Source organism: Engystomops pustulosus, chromosome 5 (genome assembly GCF_040894005.1).
Source record: "Engystomops pustulosus chromosome 5, aEngPut4.maternal, whole genome shotgun sequence".
Taxonomy (NCBI): Eukaryota; Metazoa; Chordata; class Amphibia; order Anura; family Leptodactylidae; genus Engystomops; species Engystomops pustulosus.
Genome location: NC_092415.1, coordinates 130,194,600 through 130,212,800, shown reverse-complemented (window position 1 = coordinate 130,212,800; position 18,201 = coordinate 130,194,600). Strand labels below are relative to the sequence as shown.

At 44.1% G+C, this 18,201-nt stretch overlaps 1 protein-coding gene across 3 annotated transcripts in view; it reads left to right on the top strand.

Moving 5' to 3' along the window:
* The window catches only part of TRIO (trio Rho guanine nucleotide exchange factor), a 373,142-nt gene that overhangs the window by 290,395 nt on the left and 64,546 nt on the right, over positions 1 to 18,201 (top strand). For all 3 annotated transcript variants that reach the window (XM_072153041.1, XM_072153043.1, XM_072153042.1), the window contains exon 42: positions 495 to 564. In XM_072153041.1, coding sequence (XP_072009142.1) covers positions 495 to 564 — 70 coding nt within the window. The remainder of the gene's footprint in view (positions 1 to 494; positions 565 to 18,201) is intronic.

Genomic DNA, 18,201 nt, shown 5'->3' with positions numbered 1-18,201 from the left:
AAAGCCAAAATCAGAAGTGTATAGGAAATATAAGGAGAACCTGCTGTCCTCTATATAATCTCACCAAAGATCCACTCTTGGCTTTTATCTTCAAAAACTGCTTTAGGCTGCGTTCACATTGTATTTTGAATCACATTGGGCAAAATGTATCATCACATGTAAAAAAGCATTTTCTAAGTAGTAGCTTGTGTAGTGTGTTAGTTATTACTATTAATGTTAAAAAGCAAAACAAGAGCTCCTACTTGTAGACAATACATACGTCAGTGATATAGTTTGCACAACGCAGTGCATTGCAAACACAGAACCAGAACACAGCCGGAACATTAGATGTGATGTTAGAACGATTTTTCCAAGGTTCAGAACAGTAAACCTTAAGGAGAGAGGGAATTTATTATAAAAAGTGAAAACATGCTTTGGAATTTAATACTAAACAGGTCAGAGACTAAGAAAAACCTGTAAAGATGTACCAATAAAACACTTTTTCTTACCTGCAGGTTCTTTATGGGAGAACTAGAGAAATGTTTGGTAGAGCCAGAGAGGCTTGCACCTTTAATAGTGAAACAAGTAAGTCTATAAAATCTTGAAAGCTATTTCACTGTAATATTTGTGAATATAGATTGGGTAATTTCTGAACGAATAGAAGCCAAATGGTGGGCAGTTAAAGGCTTTTCCAAAGGTTCTGTGAAAATAAGTGCCGGAATCTGAACAACGGACTCCAGATTTCCATAGAATTATTGTTTTAGTAAGCCCACCCCACATAACATTTACATAAAATAAAGTTTCATTTTGTTGTAACACCCATAAATACTGCATTTTCAAAATATTTTTATGTACCATAAAGTCCTGATTTTAAACTACTGTCACTTATAAAACTACCGTATATATACCCTTGTGTAAGCCGAGTTTTTCAGCATAAAGAAATTGCTGAAAAACCTCACCTCGGCTTATACACCACTCTATAAAACTATTTTTAAAAAAACATACATACTCACCTGTAGATGCTCCCTTTCCCTGCGGCGGCTCCTCTCTCTGCTGTAACAGCCTGACGGGACGTGAGCATCGTGGAACCACCGGAAGGCGAATATGCAAGTTTTTTTTTTATGTACTCGGCAAACTGGGGGCTGGCTGGCTGTATACTAAATGGCGCTGGCTGGCTATATACTAAAGGGGGCGGGATGGCTATAACCTATAGGGGGCTGGCTGTATACTAAAGGGGGCTGGCTGGCTGTATACTAAAGGGGGCTGGCTGTATACTACAGGGGGCTGGTTGACTATATACTACAGGGGGCTGGCTGGCTACATACTACAGGGGGCTGGCTGGATAAGTATTACAGGAGGCCAGCTCGCTATATACTACAGGGGGCTGGCTATATACCGTATATTCCGGCGTATAAGACAACCTGGTGTATAAGCCGAACCCCCTACTTTCCTGTTAAAATATAGAGTTTAAGATATATTCGCCGTATAAGACTACCCGTTTTCCAACGCATATAAAACACCGGTAAAAATTTAAAAAAAAAACGGATTTTTAAATTTTTATTTTTATTAAATATTCCATGCCATGTACTCAGAAGCAGGAAAAAAATTCCAAATGCAATGATGCAAAATGGTGAAAAAACGCATTTGCGCCATTTTCTTGTGTGCTTGGATATTACGTCTTTCACTGAGCGCCCCAAATGACATGTCTACTTTATTCTTTGGGTCGGTACGATTAAGGGGATACCAAATTTGTATAGGTTTTATAATGTTTTCATACATTTACAAAAATGAAAACCTCCTGTACAAAAATTATTTTTTTGATTTTGCCAACTTCTGGCGCTAATAACTTTTTTATACTTTGGTGTATGGAGCTGTGGGTGGTGTCATTTTTTGCGAAATTTGATAATATTTTCAATGATATCATTTTTAGGACTGTACGACCTTTTGATCACTTTTTATAGATTTTTTTATATTTTTCAAAATGGCAAAAAAGTGCCATTTTCGACTTTAGGCGCTATTTTCCATTGCGGGGTTAAACGCATTGAAAAACCGTTATCATATTTTGATAGATCGGGCATTTTCGGACGCGTCGATACCTGATGTGTTTATGATTTTTACTGTTTATTTATATTTATGTCAGTTCTAGGGAAAGGGGGGTGATTTGAAATTTTAGGGTTTTTTTATTATAATTTTTTTTTTTAACTTTTTTTTATTTTTACTATTTTTTAGACTCCCTAGGGTAATTTAACCCTAGGTTGTCTGATCGATCCTATCATATACTGCTATACTACAGTATGGCAGTATATGGGGATTTTCTTCCTCATTCATTACAATGTGCTAGCAGCACATTGTAATGAAGGGGTTAAAACGAAACAAAACACATATGCAATCAGGCTAAGCACAGTCATATGTTCCAATTCACACAGATGAAGAAATCCAGGATTTTCTTTAAAAAAAATATTCTCTCTTTATTCTTCATTTTTGGCTGATAAATGGTGTGTAAACACCTGGAACGCCTAGCTGGTATCACTGTGGAATATTTCACTCTGTTCCCCTAATGAACAAATACAGATAGAATTATTTTTTTTAAAGAAAAATGCTAGACTTCTCTGTGTGAATTAGCACCAAAATACAACTTGCCTTACTTTATCCAGCTATAATACCATATAAACTGCCTTGTGCAACTCCTTTTGCTATTTTTGATATTCTGTGAGCTTTGTTGCTTAAAGCTTTTTGCCTGTGAAAGAAAGTTCTTAAATCTTAATCCCCAAGTGAACCTAACACATTTTTTGCTGGTTTTGCTCCTATCCCAGCATTAGCTAGCTCATTGTAAGATTCTAATCTGTGAGTATGGTGCAGAGCAGACCCTTCCTGTGTGCTGACTTTTCCTAGATTATTATGGTACAGGGTTTAGCTAAATTATTATCATAGTTTTCTACTTCTAACAATAATATCTGACATATAATATTATTATAGAAAAAAAGGGTTGTGATATATGGATATAAGATCACTCATCAGATATATATGTTAGATAGATAAAAGAAAGAGAGATCACCTAATCAATTGCACACACACCACTCCTAAGTCACATATAACCACTCACACGCCACTGCTACATCACATCTAACCACGCACACAAACACAACTGCTACGTCACATCCAACCACTCACACACACCACTCCTAAGTCACATATAACCACATACACCGATGCTACGTCACATCTAACCACTCACACACACCACTGCCACATCACATCTAGCCAACACACCACTGCTACGTCACATCTAACCACATACAAACCACTACCTGAACTGAAGTAACTGCTTCATCATCAGATTTCATAGATTTGATTTTACAGTAGTGTAGGACATATTTACAGTAAAGATACATATCAACTTCTGCCCTCACCTTGTAATGTGCCCATGAAGGGTGCAATAAAGAGCATATAGGAAAGCCATTTCTGCCCCAGCACTACTAAAGGGCACACTTCTTTTTACACTAAAATTATCAATGTGCAATCACAGGGTAATAGGTCTTCGTAAAGGGTGGCAGTGATTTACCTAAGCAGAAATACTCTGCCCAGTGACTGGCACATCTGATACACCATGCTGTATTAGTCCTAAACAGGTGTATTGGGGTGTTGTTTGGACTCAAAACACCCTTACATGACACCTAATGAATAAATGTAATTAACTTGGAGCTATAATATAGAACGGAGACTGTTGTTTCTAAATTGCTCTAAGCACTTAAGTAGGTCTATCTGATGGATTTATGAGCTGTAACATATAGACAATTGTCTTCACGACTAGCATCATTATATATTTAGGATATCCATTTCTGGTCTGATAGATCACTTTGCTATGGACCATCTTTCCATCTAATATATACAGATGCGACTAGTTGTGGGTACACATAATCCTCAACGGATCTAAACCTTTTTTGTGACAAATTAAGTTTGGGCTTTTTGGCTATTTTTGGGCCTAGTTTTAATGCAAGAAATAAAGTGACTTTGTTTTAAATGATCCTGATGGTGGATAAGCACTTCAGGTGACATTTGTGATGGGACGTGGCATAACCACACCACTGGGAAGTAAAGGTTGAGATTGCAACGGTCTGCTTCTAGATTCCCAGGTCTGCTTTTTCAGAGTGACTTAGTCTGCCACCTCTTGTGTACCTATATTCTTAATCTGTCTAACGTGCCTTTGATGTCCCTGGTCATTTACCATGAGGAGTATTTGAGTTTTCTCATGAGCTCTCCGATCTCATTCGTGGTCATATGGTTGGTAATGAATTTCCGCCATATGCAAAAGAAGGCTTTTACTCGTTTGTCTCCTTTCCGACACCACTTTGTCTATATGACCTCGGAAAGTGTTGGGAGTGTATTAACCAGTGATTCAAAAGACAGTTTAGCGATTAGTAAGAGGATGTGCATGATCGGGGATATAGTGACGTCTGTTTCCTCTCCCTCTCCCTGTGGTATTATGAAGTGGAAGAGAAAAGCTAGCGGCTGCAGGGGTATAGTTAATGTGACCGTAATAAATTTCTGCACTTCTTTCCAGAAAGACTGGGTTGAGGGGCTAGTCCATATGGAATGAAAGAAGTCAGTCAGTGCTTTGTTGCCTTTAGGACATGCAGTGAGCCTGTCCGGTCTTGATTCTGGGGCTGGAATGTTGAATGCGTATGTTGCTGCATGCATCAATTTAGAAAATGTTTCTCTCCACTTTTCATTGACAATGTGTTTCCTAACTGTCGCCCACCCCTGCAAAATCCTTGGGGATGTTTCTGTTGTTTTCAGTCGTTTCTCCCACTATGGGAATAGTAAGGCTATTTCCGTATCATCTCTCTCTGGCGTAAGTAGTCTATGTAGGCTAGAGTTTTTCCTTTTAGCGTTTGGGCAGTATTTTTCCTATGTTTATTCCCAAATATTTAATGTGTTCTTTAGCTATATTAAGATTATGTTTTCAATGTGTTGATAGTAAAGCCTGATATGTTTCCAAATTGTTGGATATGGTGTAAGCTTATGGGTATATATGTTATCAGGTCGGTTATAACTAGCAGTATGTCATCTACAAAAAGTGCATTTGCGACTCTCTGACCTGTATGCCCGGGTTTATAGCTGGGGTTCTCAACATCCGCGCCAGGGGCTCAATTGCCAGATTGAAAAGTAGTGGTGACAGCGGGCACTACTGACGCGTTCCCCTACTCAGTTGGAATTTGTTTGTTAGATATCCCGGTGAGAAAATGGCCGCGATTGGGTTTCTGTATAAGGCCTTGATTAATGACCGTAATGGGCCCTGAATGCCTAACTTGTCCAGGACTTGGTCCAGCCACCCCCATCGGACTTTGTCAAAAGCTTTATCTGCATCGAGGGTCAATAGGCCGCTTTTGCCCAATGTTGGCCGCTGGACCTTTACCACATCCAGTACCGTGAGGACCCACCTGATGTTTGCTACCGCTGCTCTGTTTCTTATAAAGCCCACCTGCGGGTCGCCTATCAATCCGGGCATAAGGATCGACAGATGATCTGCCAGTATTTTTGCTATAAGCTTGAGGTCCTGGTTGATAAGGGAGATGGGTCTGTTCGAGCTAGTTAGCATGGTGTCCCTGCCAGGTTTTGGTAATACCTTGATATAGGCCAGGTTGGCATAGTGGTAGCTGCCCTGATTCTTTTCTAAGTTTCGTTATATGTGTAACTGGTCTATGGCCCTTTGCCAAGTTAGCCAGTATTCTGCCTGATTTGTTTCCAAACCTGAACAGACTGGCTTGCGCATTGACCTGTGCATGGTGGTCCTGCTGTTCTAGTCAAGTCTTGTGTTGGGACTTTGCTGTCTTCCATTTCTCTAGGGTCTGGGGTGTTGGGGCGGCTAAGTATGAAGCTACTGGGCCGCTACTGTATAGTTTTTTTTCTGGCCTGCTTTTCGGCTCGTCCTACATACACCATTATCTGGTCCCGAATGACCGTCTTGGCTGCTTCCCAATGTACAGTTGGCTTGTCTTTTTTGGATGTGTTGTGATATTCAAATTCGGTCCACCATCCCCAGCTTGTGTAAAGAGGTCAAGATCAGGCTCACTGGGGCGTGATCGGACACTACTATGGGTTCAATTGGTATGTTCAATCCTGTCCAGTAATGTCCTGCTAACCAGGATGTGGTCCAACCTGGATCATATGTCATGGACTTCTGAAAAAAAGGAGTACTCCCTACCTTCCGGGTGTTCCTGTCTCCAGCTGTCAATAAGTCCCAAGTCCGCTGTTAGTAAGGCTAAGTCAGTCTGTTGCTGTGTTTGCGTTCAGGGTGCATTTTCACGTCCCAACCTGTCTTCCCTAGGGTTCATTACTTGGTTAAAGAGCGCCCTTCACCACTATTTGGGGAGACATGTCCAGAGCTAGTCGCTCCATTAAGGAGGAGTAGAACTGCTGCTGTTCCGTGTTAGGGCACACACATTGTATATACTTAGTTCTCCTGTAGGCGTGTGTAAAATGGCATGGAGGATCCTGCGATTCTCAAACAGAATGGGATTTTATTGTTATGTCTGAGTTTTTGTTTATTAAAAGCATGACTCTTCCTCGTCTGTTCGATTCTGCAGAACCAATTACCTCTGACTACCTACAGGCGTTTCATATATTAAACCTCTGTGTTAAGCAAGTGTGTTTCTTGCAACACCACCACATCTGCACATAAAGATTTTAGATATCGCAGTATCGCAGAGCGTTTCTGTGGGGAATGGAGCCCTATGACATTCCATGTCACCACTGTTACTGTCCGGACAATTGTAGTGTTAATGATTTGTCTAGCTTGTTTCCCTGTCTGCTTCTATCTATTATTCCTCCGTCCCCTCAGATTGGCCTAGCTCTTGAATACAGAATTTAACCTTCCTTAGCACAAACAATTCTATCTTCAATAACATTTTTAACATGTTCAACATATATAACAATATGGTCATATTCACCCAGAGCCACGGAAGTGGACCTTTAAAGCAAACTGTTGTTGACTTCCTCATCTTCCATCAAGTAATAGAAGCATTTCACCCTTTGAATGTATATGTCCCAACTTTTATGGTTCTGTAGGTTTCGTCTTTTCGTTCAATACTGGCATCTCCTCAGTCTTTCCAACTTCTATTATTCGTTTATCTTGGCGGTTCTTCAGGGCGTTGAGGTTTCCGTGTGGATGTGCTCAGTAGTGGTGATCTTTGATCAGGGTCGGGCGATGATCTGTGGGTGCGCCGTCCATCGTCTGGATCTCGCCAACTCAGCATAATGGGTTGCTGGATACATTAGCTGGAACTTCCATTGTTTTTTTAATAGCGCAGAGCAGAGTGGACTATCATAAGAGGTTCTTATCGTCTGCGGTATGCTCGCAGGATCGCTTCCTTGTCAGCATAGTCGAGGTATTTTGCTATTGCTTGTCTCACACAATCTTCTCTCTCTACTTGTGTGGTAGGGGACTGTGGGACTCTGGGTGGCCCTATTCTATGAGCAAGGTCATCGACTTTGTCCGCCATCTTTTTTGATTCTTTATTCACTGCTGTTATCTTTGCTAGTGCTTTTGCTAAATCATCTTCTAAAGTAGAGATGCGCCTCTCTGCTTGTTCTAGGCGGTTGGTATGCAAGTCAAGTTCTGACTGAATGACCTGTAGAGTGTCTTCTATTGCTGTGGATAGGGTTTCTTGTATACTAGGTGCAATTTTTTTGGCCACTACTTTAGCTAGCTTCTTGTAGTTGATGGGGGGTTAAGCTGTGAGCTGGCATCCAACTCTGCCTGTTCTTAGTCTGATGTCTGCCCCCCTCGGGGTCGTGGGGGCGCCATTTTGATGTTAGGTATATATATAGCTACTTGAGATGCAGGCAATATGTTTTTAGCTGCTGTGACTGTTGCTGTGTAAGGGCTGGCTTCTGGGCACTATGATGTAATGTGGGATGTTCACACCCCTTTTTTTCAGGGCTTGTCTGTTCTTGTATGTCTATGGGGCAGGGCTGCATGTGGTACCGCAGCTCTATCACGCCGCCACTGTTTTTATGTGCTTGGCTGGATCGCAACGTGGGGTGGCCATTATGGCTGTGCGCTGTCCCTGCGGCGTGTTGCCGACTCACTTTCCGGACTCACTGGGATGATGTAAGCGCCCGTAGTGTGTTGGGGTGCAACATTCTCAGTGCCGTCATTCTGGGCCCAGCAGGCACGCCACGTGGTCCGGCTGTCTCCTATCATCGCTGCTGCTGTTCCCGGCTTCCCTCCGCGATCCCCGGACTCCCCATGAGGAGATTATTTGATTGATGGCAGCACACGATGATAACACCAACTTCCCTCAGGAATGCCCTCTGTCGTCAAACACGGGTACTTATTGAACCGCTCTCATAATATTCAAGATAAGCTCCATAGTTACTTCACTACAGCTTGCCCTTTGAAGAAAACTTGGCCTTACCACTAATAGGTTTCTTTCCATGTGGTGACTGCAGTTTTTGTAAATACATGTTGAAAAGGAAACAATTTACAGCTAATGGAAAGACTTTTGCAATTTAAAATTTTGAAAAGTAACTGTAAAAGTATATGTGTGATCTGAAAATTTGCAAGGGCAAGAACATCCAGGAACTAAGAAGGAGAATCTCCACAAATCTGAGGACGGTTCGAGCGAACAAGGTTACTTCATTGGCCAAACATGTAAGGCGGGAACATAAGGGTGACATAAACCATATAAAGTTCTGGTCAATTGATCAAAATAAAATCAGGGCCTCACAGAGGTATCTTGGACAGACGTAAGTTAGAAATGGAGGCTCGATGGATGGATCGTCTAGACTTCTTGAATCCGAATGGACTGAATGAGGGTTTCACTTTTGTAGCTTTTTTAATGTTGTTAATGAGTTTGTTTAAATAATTATTTCCATATCAGTTGCCCTGTGATAATAAATAGAGGTCTTCCCATATGAAAGTTCCCACTTAACCGTCTTAACGACCGGGCCCGTTTTCATTTTTCACTCCCCACCTTCAAAAAAAACTTTGGGGCAGATTTATAACAAATGTACTAAGGTAAGATAGTGCGGAGTTAGACTCTACAGTTTTATTCTGCAACAGATTTCTAAAAGTGTCTAATGCTGGATGATAAATCTGTAGTATAAGACTGTCTAGTTGTACTCTGTACTTTCTATTAGTTGGCTTACTTTACACCAGAAAATTAGAACACAATTCGGTTCAGCAGTATTTCTGGTGAACACAATTTTTTGGTGCGAAGACACGCCCTTTTATCACACCTTTTATCAAGCTAGTCTTAAAACCCTTAATCAATGTGGTGCAGACAGTTTTTAAGTGCAAACTACGACAGAATTCTGTCATGCACAGATTAATAAATCTCCCCCTTTGTAGTAGTTATCCCACAGGTCCTGGAAGGTCAATTTCAATACATGTGTGTTGGGAGCGGCAAACCGGTAACACTAGAGAGAGCAGGGCTGCTCTAGTCTCTGGATACAGCTCTACCTGTGTCCCTCCTAGGGACACAAATAGAGATGAAAACTTCTCAGTGGGTCCCTCAAAGTCCTGGGGCCACGGAGCCTCCAGACCCCCAGTAGCTTTGCCTCTGCTTATTTTAATACTTGCCTCGTTCGAAGGAGCTGTTTTTACAAGTTGTCAGCAGCACCATAAGCGCAAGCGCACTGACATGCTATTATAGAGAATGAACACTAAGTGCTGGCACAGCCGCACATTCATTATCTTCTGCAAATGACTTACAAATTTGTGTACAGCTGATGTAGTATGGAGTAAGTATGTTGCTACCAATGGATACTCGCTATTTTAGCTTCCATTTTTGTTTAACGCCTTAAGGACACAGCCTAAAATGGCCTTCAGGACACGAGCCTATTTTTCAGACCTGACATGTATTATTTTGTTTGATGATAATATCAGAACCGTACCGGTCCGTACCCCGGAAAAAGATAGGACATGTCCTATCTTTCTCCGTAGTACGGCGCTGTGCGCCATATCTTCCTATGGAGAGGGACGGAGGTGAGCTGCGCTCACCACCTCCTCCTCTCCCAGCGCGCTGCCGTTGCCCGCCTTGCTACGGTACAGCGGGCAACGGCATTGTGAATGATATGATTCATGTTTTTTATTTAAAAAATGTAGGGGAAATGTAGCAAAAAATTAAAAATATCTGCTATTTTCCTAATTTAACTTGTTTTTTTTTTCAGACAGACAATCTTACCATCCAAATTACTTATTACATCCAAATTACTTAATAAACAGCATTTACAATAGCTCTGCATTATATTGTAAAAACTTTGTAAACATTCTTAAATTTTTCTAGGACACATAACCGGTATCTTTGCATGTTCCCTTCTTCTAACACACACAGCATTTTTTGTATGGCCGTCTTTTCTTTTCTGTGGGGGGGGATCTCAGATGGGAAATGTTGTCATGGCACAATTCTGCTGGTGTGACTAGTATGGGATGTGCTCTCACCCTCTGGGAACAGTAATTGCTTAATTACTTGTTCTTGGTATGCCCACTGCAACCTTTTTGTACCAACTGCGGGACTTGTGAATCGCATTATATGGCTGTAGCATTTGATCGGCTAGATAAGTGATGGCGAACGTTTTAGAGGCCGAGTGCCCAAACTACAACCGCAAACCTGCTTACATATTGAAAAGTGCCAATACGGAAATTTAACCCTGAAAGGTCCTAAACTCGTACATTCGGGAATGAGCACAACTTGTTAACATTGTTTGCATAAAGAACATGTGGTTCGATTGGGTGCAGTTCCTACCCGTTGCATTTGACTTCTGTTTAGACGCAACATCTAAACGCCGCCTAATATTGCCATTATGGATAACTAGAAAACCTGCAGTAGTCCTGTGTTATTAAAAAATAAATAGGGAGCTACTAAGTTGAACAGTCCTGTTTACACTGGACTGCTGCAGGTCCTATATAACAAAAGAAAGGTGTCTAGCTGTAGCAGTCCTGTGTAACATACGGTGCAATAGGATGAAGAAGTCGTTTGTTAGTTACTCGCAGGGGTTTCCCCACCATGCCACCCTATACTCTACACAAGGTTGCTGCAGCTTGCTTGCTTCCTTTCTTACTGCTGTTGTGTTTCCATCCATGTAAAGCAGACAGTCCTGTGTAACATGTATGTGACAGGACGGCCTGATATTTATGGAGGGAAAGGTAGCAGTCTTATTTAAGTAAGTGACTTAGGATTGCTGTGTTTTACACAGGACTGTCTGCTATGGCTTGGATTGCAGCAGTCTGAGTACAGATTACAGTCTGAGTACAGATTGAGTGACTAATGACCAGGGATGTTAATGATGTTCAGGAGAGACCAAAAGGCATGGGAATGAGCAGCAGTTAAAGCTCACCTGACGGCCAGCTTCATCTCTGTCTGCAGTTTGTTCGTACAACATGTGGAAATGAATCAGGGGCTGAATGAGCAGACGCTATGATTGCATCATGCAACAGGGATTCCACCCACACTTAACATTTGAACTGTGGCTGGACGCTGTTCCTTGCTGAAGTTCTTGTGACTGTAAAGTTGGCAGCAGCCAGGTAGAACAAGAGCAGTAGGCTCTGCTAGCTGCACGCTCCAGCGGGAGCGGGACACATTTCAATGCTCAAGGTGGCTGGGGCCACTGAGCGTGTGCCGACAGAGAAGGCTCTGCGTGCCATAGGTTCGCCACCACTGAGATCAACCCCTCCCATGTGTTGGCTGTACTCCTGTATGCAAACTGTCTTGAGGACTGTGGCATTAGTTCCTCTAACAGAGACAGGGGTGCTGTAATCTGCATGGATACATGTGAGGACAAACACATCTCTCTTGTCCTTATATTGTGTCAGCATGATGTTACTCTGACACAAGGACTTGCTTGTGTCTCTCAATTTAAGGTCCACCATATTTTTTGGGAGGCCTCTTTGATTCCTCCTTATTGTTCTGCAGGCCACTGTTCCTTTTTCAAGGAGGCACTGAAAGAGAAGGACACTTGTATAGAAATTATCTATGTAAAGGTGATAGCCTTTACCCATCAGGGGGAATAAAAGATCCCACATAGTTTTACCACTTGTGGTTAGGACAGGGGGGCACTCAGGTACACAGATCTGGGAGTCCTTTCCCTCATAGATACGGAATTTGTAGGTGTATCCGCTTTCACTTTCACAGAGCTTATAAACTTTGATTCCGTATCTAGCTCTTTTGCTTGGCAAATATTGCCGAAATGTAAGTACTAAAAAGTACAAGTGACTCGTCGATGGCTACATTTTTTGTGGGGTGTAAGCCCCCATAAATTTTTCATTAAAATTAGTCACTACTGGCCTAATTTTGTACAATCGGTCTTGGGGATGGTCACCAGCAGCAGGACACTGAATATTATCGCTGTAATGCAGAAATTTTAACAGCGCCTCAAAACGTGGTCTAAAAAAAAAAAAGACAGCAACCAATGTGTTTACCAAAAGCTGTTTGTTTGATGCACACAGCCCAGGGTCCTAGTGTGCAGGATCCATAGTCCAAGACAAAAAGGGGAGAAGGCCACAGCATCCAATATGATGAAAAAAGGTTAAACCTTTATTCACACAGGCATAGAAAAAAAGTGCAACGTTTCAATTCACAATGAATCTTTGTCAAGCAAAGATTGACAATGTGAATCGAAACGTTGCACTTTTTTTTATGCCTGCGTGAATAAAGGTTTAACCTTTTTTCATCATATTGGATGCTGTGGCCTTCTCTCTTTTTTTGTCAAAACGTAGTCTTGTCATTACAGCCCTGTACATTAGTGTGTGGTATAAAACTTCACTGGACCAGTACGACTAGATGCTAGGCTTTTTAACCCCTTCCAGACATTTGACGTAATAGTACTGCATGGCAGGAGGTGCGTTCCCGCAAAATGCAGTATTATTATGTCAAGCTTCTGGCCCCAGCTCCTGAACGGAGCTGGGGACAGAAGCTGCGGGTGTCAGCTATATATTATAGCCGACACCTGCCTCTAACACCCGCGATCGGAGATTTCTCCGATCGCGGGTGTTAACCCCTAACACTGCGGTCGCGCTGACCGCGGCTTCTTAGAGGCATTTAAAGTTTAGTAAAAGTGAATCGGACTCCTCCGATCGCAGCCCCGGGACTGCCGGTGCCCGGGGCTGCGCGATCTTCATCCGGAAGCCGGGTCCCTGCCTTCTGGCACGACCCGGCTGTAAGACACTGGGCATGCGCAGCATGCTCAGTGTCTTACATTACACAGTGCAATACATCTGCATTGCACTGTGTAACCTGTAAAAGAGCTTGAACAAGTGATCAGAAGATCACTTGTTCAAGCTTAGATGTCATTAACTGTAAAAAAAGTAAAAAAAAAATAAAGGTTTCCCCCTCTCACCACGACAGCACCCAACCAGAGAGAGGGATCCGCCTCCAGGGACAGGAAACCCAGACTTCAAATTGTGCGGTACGCCCCATCTCCTTCAGTGGTTTCCTGTCCCTGACGGGGGATCCAGTGAGTCTCGGTGAGGCTCAGGAGTCGCGGAAAAAGGGGGGAATGGGAGTCCCAGGTGGCTGCACAGGTTCCCCCGCCGAGACTTACCGGAGGGTGGTCACTCGGCGGCGGTGCAGAGGTGAATGCTGCGAGGTGCAGCGCAGTCTGTGGGTGCAGGCGGACTCCGGCACGCCTCCGATCCCGGAGTTGGAGGCGTGCGTGGAAAGGCGGCTGAGTGCAGGCTTCTTCCTCCCCGTGGTGGTCTTCTCCAAAATGGCGCCGACTCCACTTCCGGTGAGGACCGGAAGTGACGCGCCGCTCAGCGTCCACATGGGAGAGGACGTCTGAGGTGGGAGTTTTAAAAGGAGATCCCACACAGGAGTCCTGAGTGTTGTTTCTAGCACCCACAGCCAGCCACAGGAGTTGCTCCAGTCGTGGATGAAACGGAGCTGTACCCTCACCACTGAATAAGATGAGTTCTAATGAAGGTGGTAGAGAGTCGGTGGACACCGCTACGGTAAAGTGAAGTAGGGGGATAGTCCGCTGATTGGTGAGTGTGGCCTTACCATGCCTTTAAACTGGTTCTGATGATGTCTTATGTGATTCTTATTCTAGAGGGAAGAATCTCGTAAGGGGAAAGCCACTGTAAAGTCTAAGAATCGTGCATGTAGAATCTGTGGAGATAATCTGCCTGACTCTTATTTAAAACCTAACTGTGACCAGTGTGTTCAGCGCCTGTTAGCACAAGATCAGTCGACCTTGTTTGAATCCATGCGTATGCTAATCCAGCAGGAGGTGCGTAGTTCTGTGCAGGAAATAAGGAGATCCCTCAGGTCAGGGAATTCCCCGGGCACTTCCAGGCAACTTGAAGATTCTGGCCCTAGTTCGGGGGAGTCATCTGAGTCAGAAGAGGAGGACAAGTCAGGCAGACCCCTGTTTCCTATCGAAGATATTGATCATCTGGTTAAATTAGTAAGATCGACTATGGAATTGGAAGATGAAAAGGAGGAACGCTCTGTAACAGACGTTATGTTCCAGGGTCTAGGAGAAAGGAAGAGAAAGGTTTTTCCCATCCATGAGAATATTTCCTCCCTTATCCAGGCAGAATGGCGCAAGTCGGACAAGAAGGTTTTTATCCCTAGGGCAATGAAGAGGAAGTATCCCTTTCCAGAGAAGGAGACAGAGATTTGGGACAAGGCACCGAAGGTAGATGTTGCCGTTTCTAAAGTCTCTAGGAAGAGTGCGCTTCCAGTGGAGGATTCAGGTGTGCTTAAAGATCCTATGGATAAAAAGGCAGATGGCTTCCTAAGGCGCTCCTGGGAAGCAGCACCAGGCGCATTCAAACCCAACGTCGCGGCTACATGCGTTTCTAGGTCTCTTTTTGTTTGGCTTTCCCAGCTGGAGGAAAAGATTAAGACTGGTGCGTCCAGGTCACATCTTATCTCAGAGGTTACCACTGCACAAAAAGCCTCTGCCTTCTTAGCCGATGCCTCGGTGGACGCCTTAAGGTTATCAGCAAGATCGGTGGCCTTATCCAATTCTGCCAGAAGGGCCTTATGGCTGAAAAACTGGACAGGTGACCTTCCATCTAAGAGTCATCTGTGAGGGAGAATTCTTGTTTGGATCTGCGCTGGACAACATCTTGGAGAAAGCAGCAGACAAGAAAAGAGGTTTTCCTAGTACAAGGCCTCAAGAAAGGAAGTTTTTTCGCCCCTCAAGGCGATTTAGATCTCCCCAGAGATCCGGAGACAAGAAAGAGGGGTGGCGATCCTCTAGGAGGTCTAAGGGGTTCATGTTTTCCCGACCTCAGGATTCCAGTAAACGCCCCGGTCAGCAATGACGCCAGGGGTCCTGTGGGGGGAAGGCTCTCCCTGTTCAAGGAGGAGTGGAGAAAAATTATAGGGAGCAAGTGGATTTTGGGGATCATACAAGATGGCCTAAAGTTAGCTTTTCTATCCCCTCCCCCACAGCGTTTCAGGATAACCTCAGTGGCCGGAAGAGCAGAAAAACAGGCTCTGGAGACCGAAGTAAGATCCTTATTGGGAAAGGAGGTGCTACGGCAAGTGCCACTGCAAGATCGGGGGACAGGGTTCTATTCAACCCTGTTCCTTATAAGGAAGCCGGACGGCGCCTTCCGCACCATTATAAATTTAAAACCACTAAATTGCTACCTACAGGTGGAAAAATTCAAGATGGAATCAATAAAGTCAACCACAAACCTGCTCTTTCAGAATTGTTTTATGGCTTCCATAGACTTAGCGGATGCATATTACCACGTCCCTATTCATCCAGACAGTCAGAGATTCCTGAGAGTGGCGGTGATAATGGACGGCAAGGTAGAGCACCTCCAATTCAGAGCTCTACCCTTTGGAGTGGCGATAGCACCGAGAGTTTTCACAAAACTAATATCGGAAGTGGGAGCCTACATGCGGAGACATCAGGGCACTTTTGTGCCATATCTAGACGACTTCCTGCTGATTGCAGGTTCAGCAGAAAAGTTAGAGATTCTGATAAAGGTGGTAATGAAGATTCTACATCGCCTGGGTTGGATGGTGAATCTGAAGAAGTCCTCCCTTACTCCGGCCAAATCAAAGATATTTCTCGGCATCAGATTAGATTCCACTCAGCAGAAATCTTTCCTTCCTCAGGACAAGGTGGTGAAGATAGTAGCCTCGGTGGAAAAGCTGTACAGACAGCCATCCCCTACCATAAGGGAGATTATGAGGACTCTGGGTCTCTTTACAGCAGCAATTCCAGCGGTACCTTGGGCGATGTATCACGCAAGACCCTTACAGCTCTTCATGTTGGAGAACTGGAGAGGGGACCAGTCCTCCTTGGACCAGAGGATTACACTTCCCCAACAGATCCTGGATTCCCTGGGATGGTGGCTAAGAGAAGAGAACCTCCAGGCAGGCAGGCCTTGGAGAGAGGAGAATCCCCTATCCATGATTACGGATGCGAGCTCTACGGGTTGGGGAGCCCAGGTCAAAGACCTCCTATTCCAGGGGTCATGGAACGAGGAATCCAGGAAGAGGTCCTCAAATTACAGAGAACTAGAGGCCATCCTGCAGGCAATCAGACGAGCTTTGCCGATGATTCGGGGGACAGACCTGAAGATTGCCTCGGACAATGTCACAGCAGTGGCATTTGTGAATCGCCAGGGAGGTACCAGAAGCGGGTCCTTAATGAGCCTAGCAGATTCAGATTCAGATTCTAGAGCTAGCAGAAGCCAATCTAAGATCAATATCAGCGGTACATATAAGGGGCAAGGACAATTTGGAGGCAGATTTCCTAAGCCGTCATCTCTTACGACAGGGGGAGTGGTCCCTGAATCGGAGGGTGTTCTCCAAGATAACCAGACTCTGGGGCCAACCAGAGGTAGATTTATTCGCCACAAGAAGGAACAAGCAGGTCAGACTCTTCTGCTCCCTAGACCCGAGAGATCGATCATTGAGTCTGGATGCTTTCTCAATCAAGTGGAACCTCAGCCTAGCCTATGCATTTCCACCTCTGTCTATCCTCCCGAGGGTTCTGAAGAAGATAAGGCAAGACCAGGCCAGAGTTATTCTTATAGCCCCTTTCTGGCCCAGGAGGGCATGGTTCTCAATACTGAGAGAGCTATCGATATCAGACCCTTGGATCCTCCCAGAGAGTCACGATCTCCTCTCCCAGGGCCCAGTATTCCACCCACAGATTGCGAACCTCCATCTGACGGCCTGGAATTTGAGAGGCGTATCTTGAGGGAAAAAGGCCTCTCGGACAAGGTAATTACAACCCTGCAGAAGAGTAGGAAGTTAGTTACCTCTAAAATTTATTTCAGGGTCTGGAGAGTTTTCTCAGATTTTTGTACTCCAGATAAAATAGACTTAGCTCATCCAAATATAGCTAAGATATTAGATTTCCTGCAAGCAGGATTAGATAAGGGCCTTAAACCCGCCACCCTTAAAGTACAGATTTCTGCCCTCAGCTCCCTGTTTGAGTCCCCCTTAGCCTCTCATCCCTGGATATCTCGGTTCATAAAGGCGGCATCTCGTATGACCCCATTTAGGAGAAGTACGGTGCCCCCCTGGGACCTCACTCTGGTATTAAATTATCTGATAAAGGACCCCTTTGAGCCCCTGGAGACTTGTTCACTAAAGTGGTTGACTATTAAAGTAGTATTTTTGGTAGCAATCACTTCAGCCCGTAGGGTTGGAGAAATATCGTCTCTATCCTGTAGAGCGCCTTTCCTTAAGGTTCTGGATGACAGGGTAGTTCTGATGACAGACCCGGCCTTTTTACCAAAGGTAGTCTTTAGATTCCATAGATCCCAGGAGATCAGGCTCCCATCCTTCTGTAGTAACCCTTCTACGGATAGGGAGAGAGAGTTTAACAAATTAGATGTTAAGAGGGCCATTGAGCTTTATTTGGATAGGACTAGAGATTGGAGAAAATCTGATAGTCTTTTTGTTCTTTTTGGAGGCAAGAATAGGGGGCAAAAGGCCTCAGCTGTAGTTATAGCCAGATGGATTAGGCAAGCTATTAGCTCCGCTTATGTAGCAGCAGGCCAGCCGATACCAGAAGGTCTAAAAGCCCATTCCACCAGAGCAGTCTCTTCCTCATGGGCAGAATTTAGAGAGGTGTCGGTTAATCAGATTTGTCAGGCTGCCACCTGGTCTTCTCACACTTTCTACAGGCACTATAGGCTGAATGTAGTAGGTGCACAGGAGCTTTCCTTTGGGCGAAGAGTTCTTTCTTCGGTTATCCCTCCCTAAAATTTTCATCTATGTTATTCTCTCTGGTTGG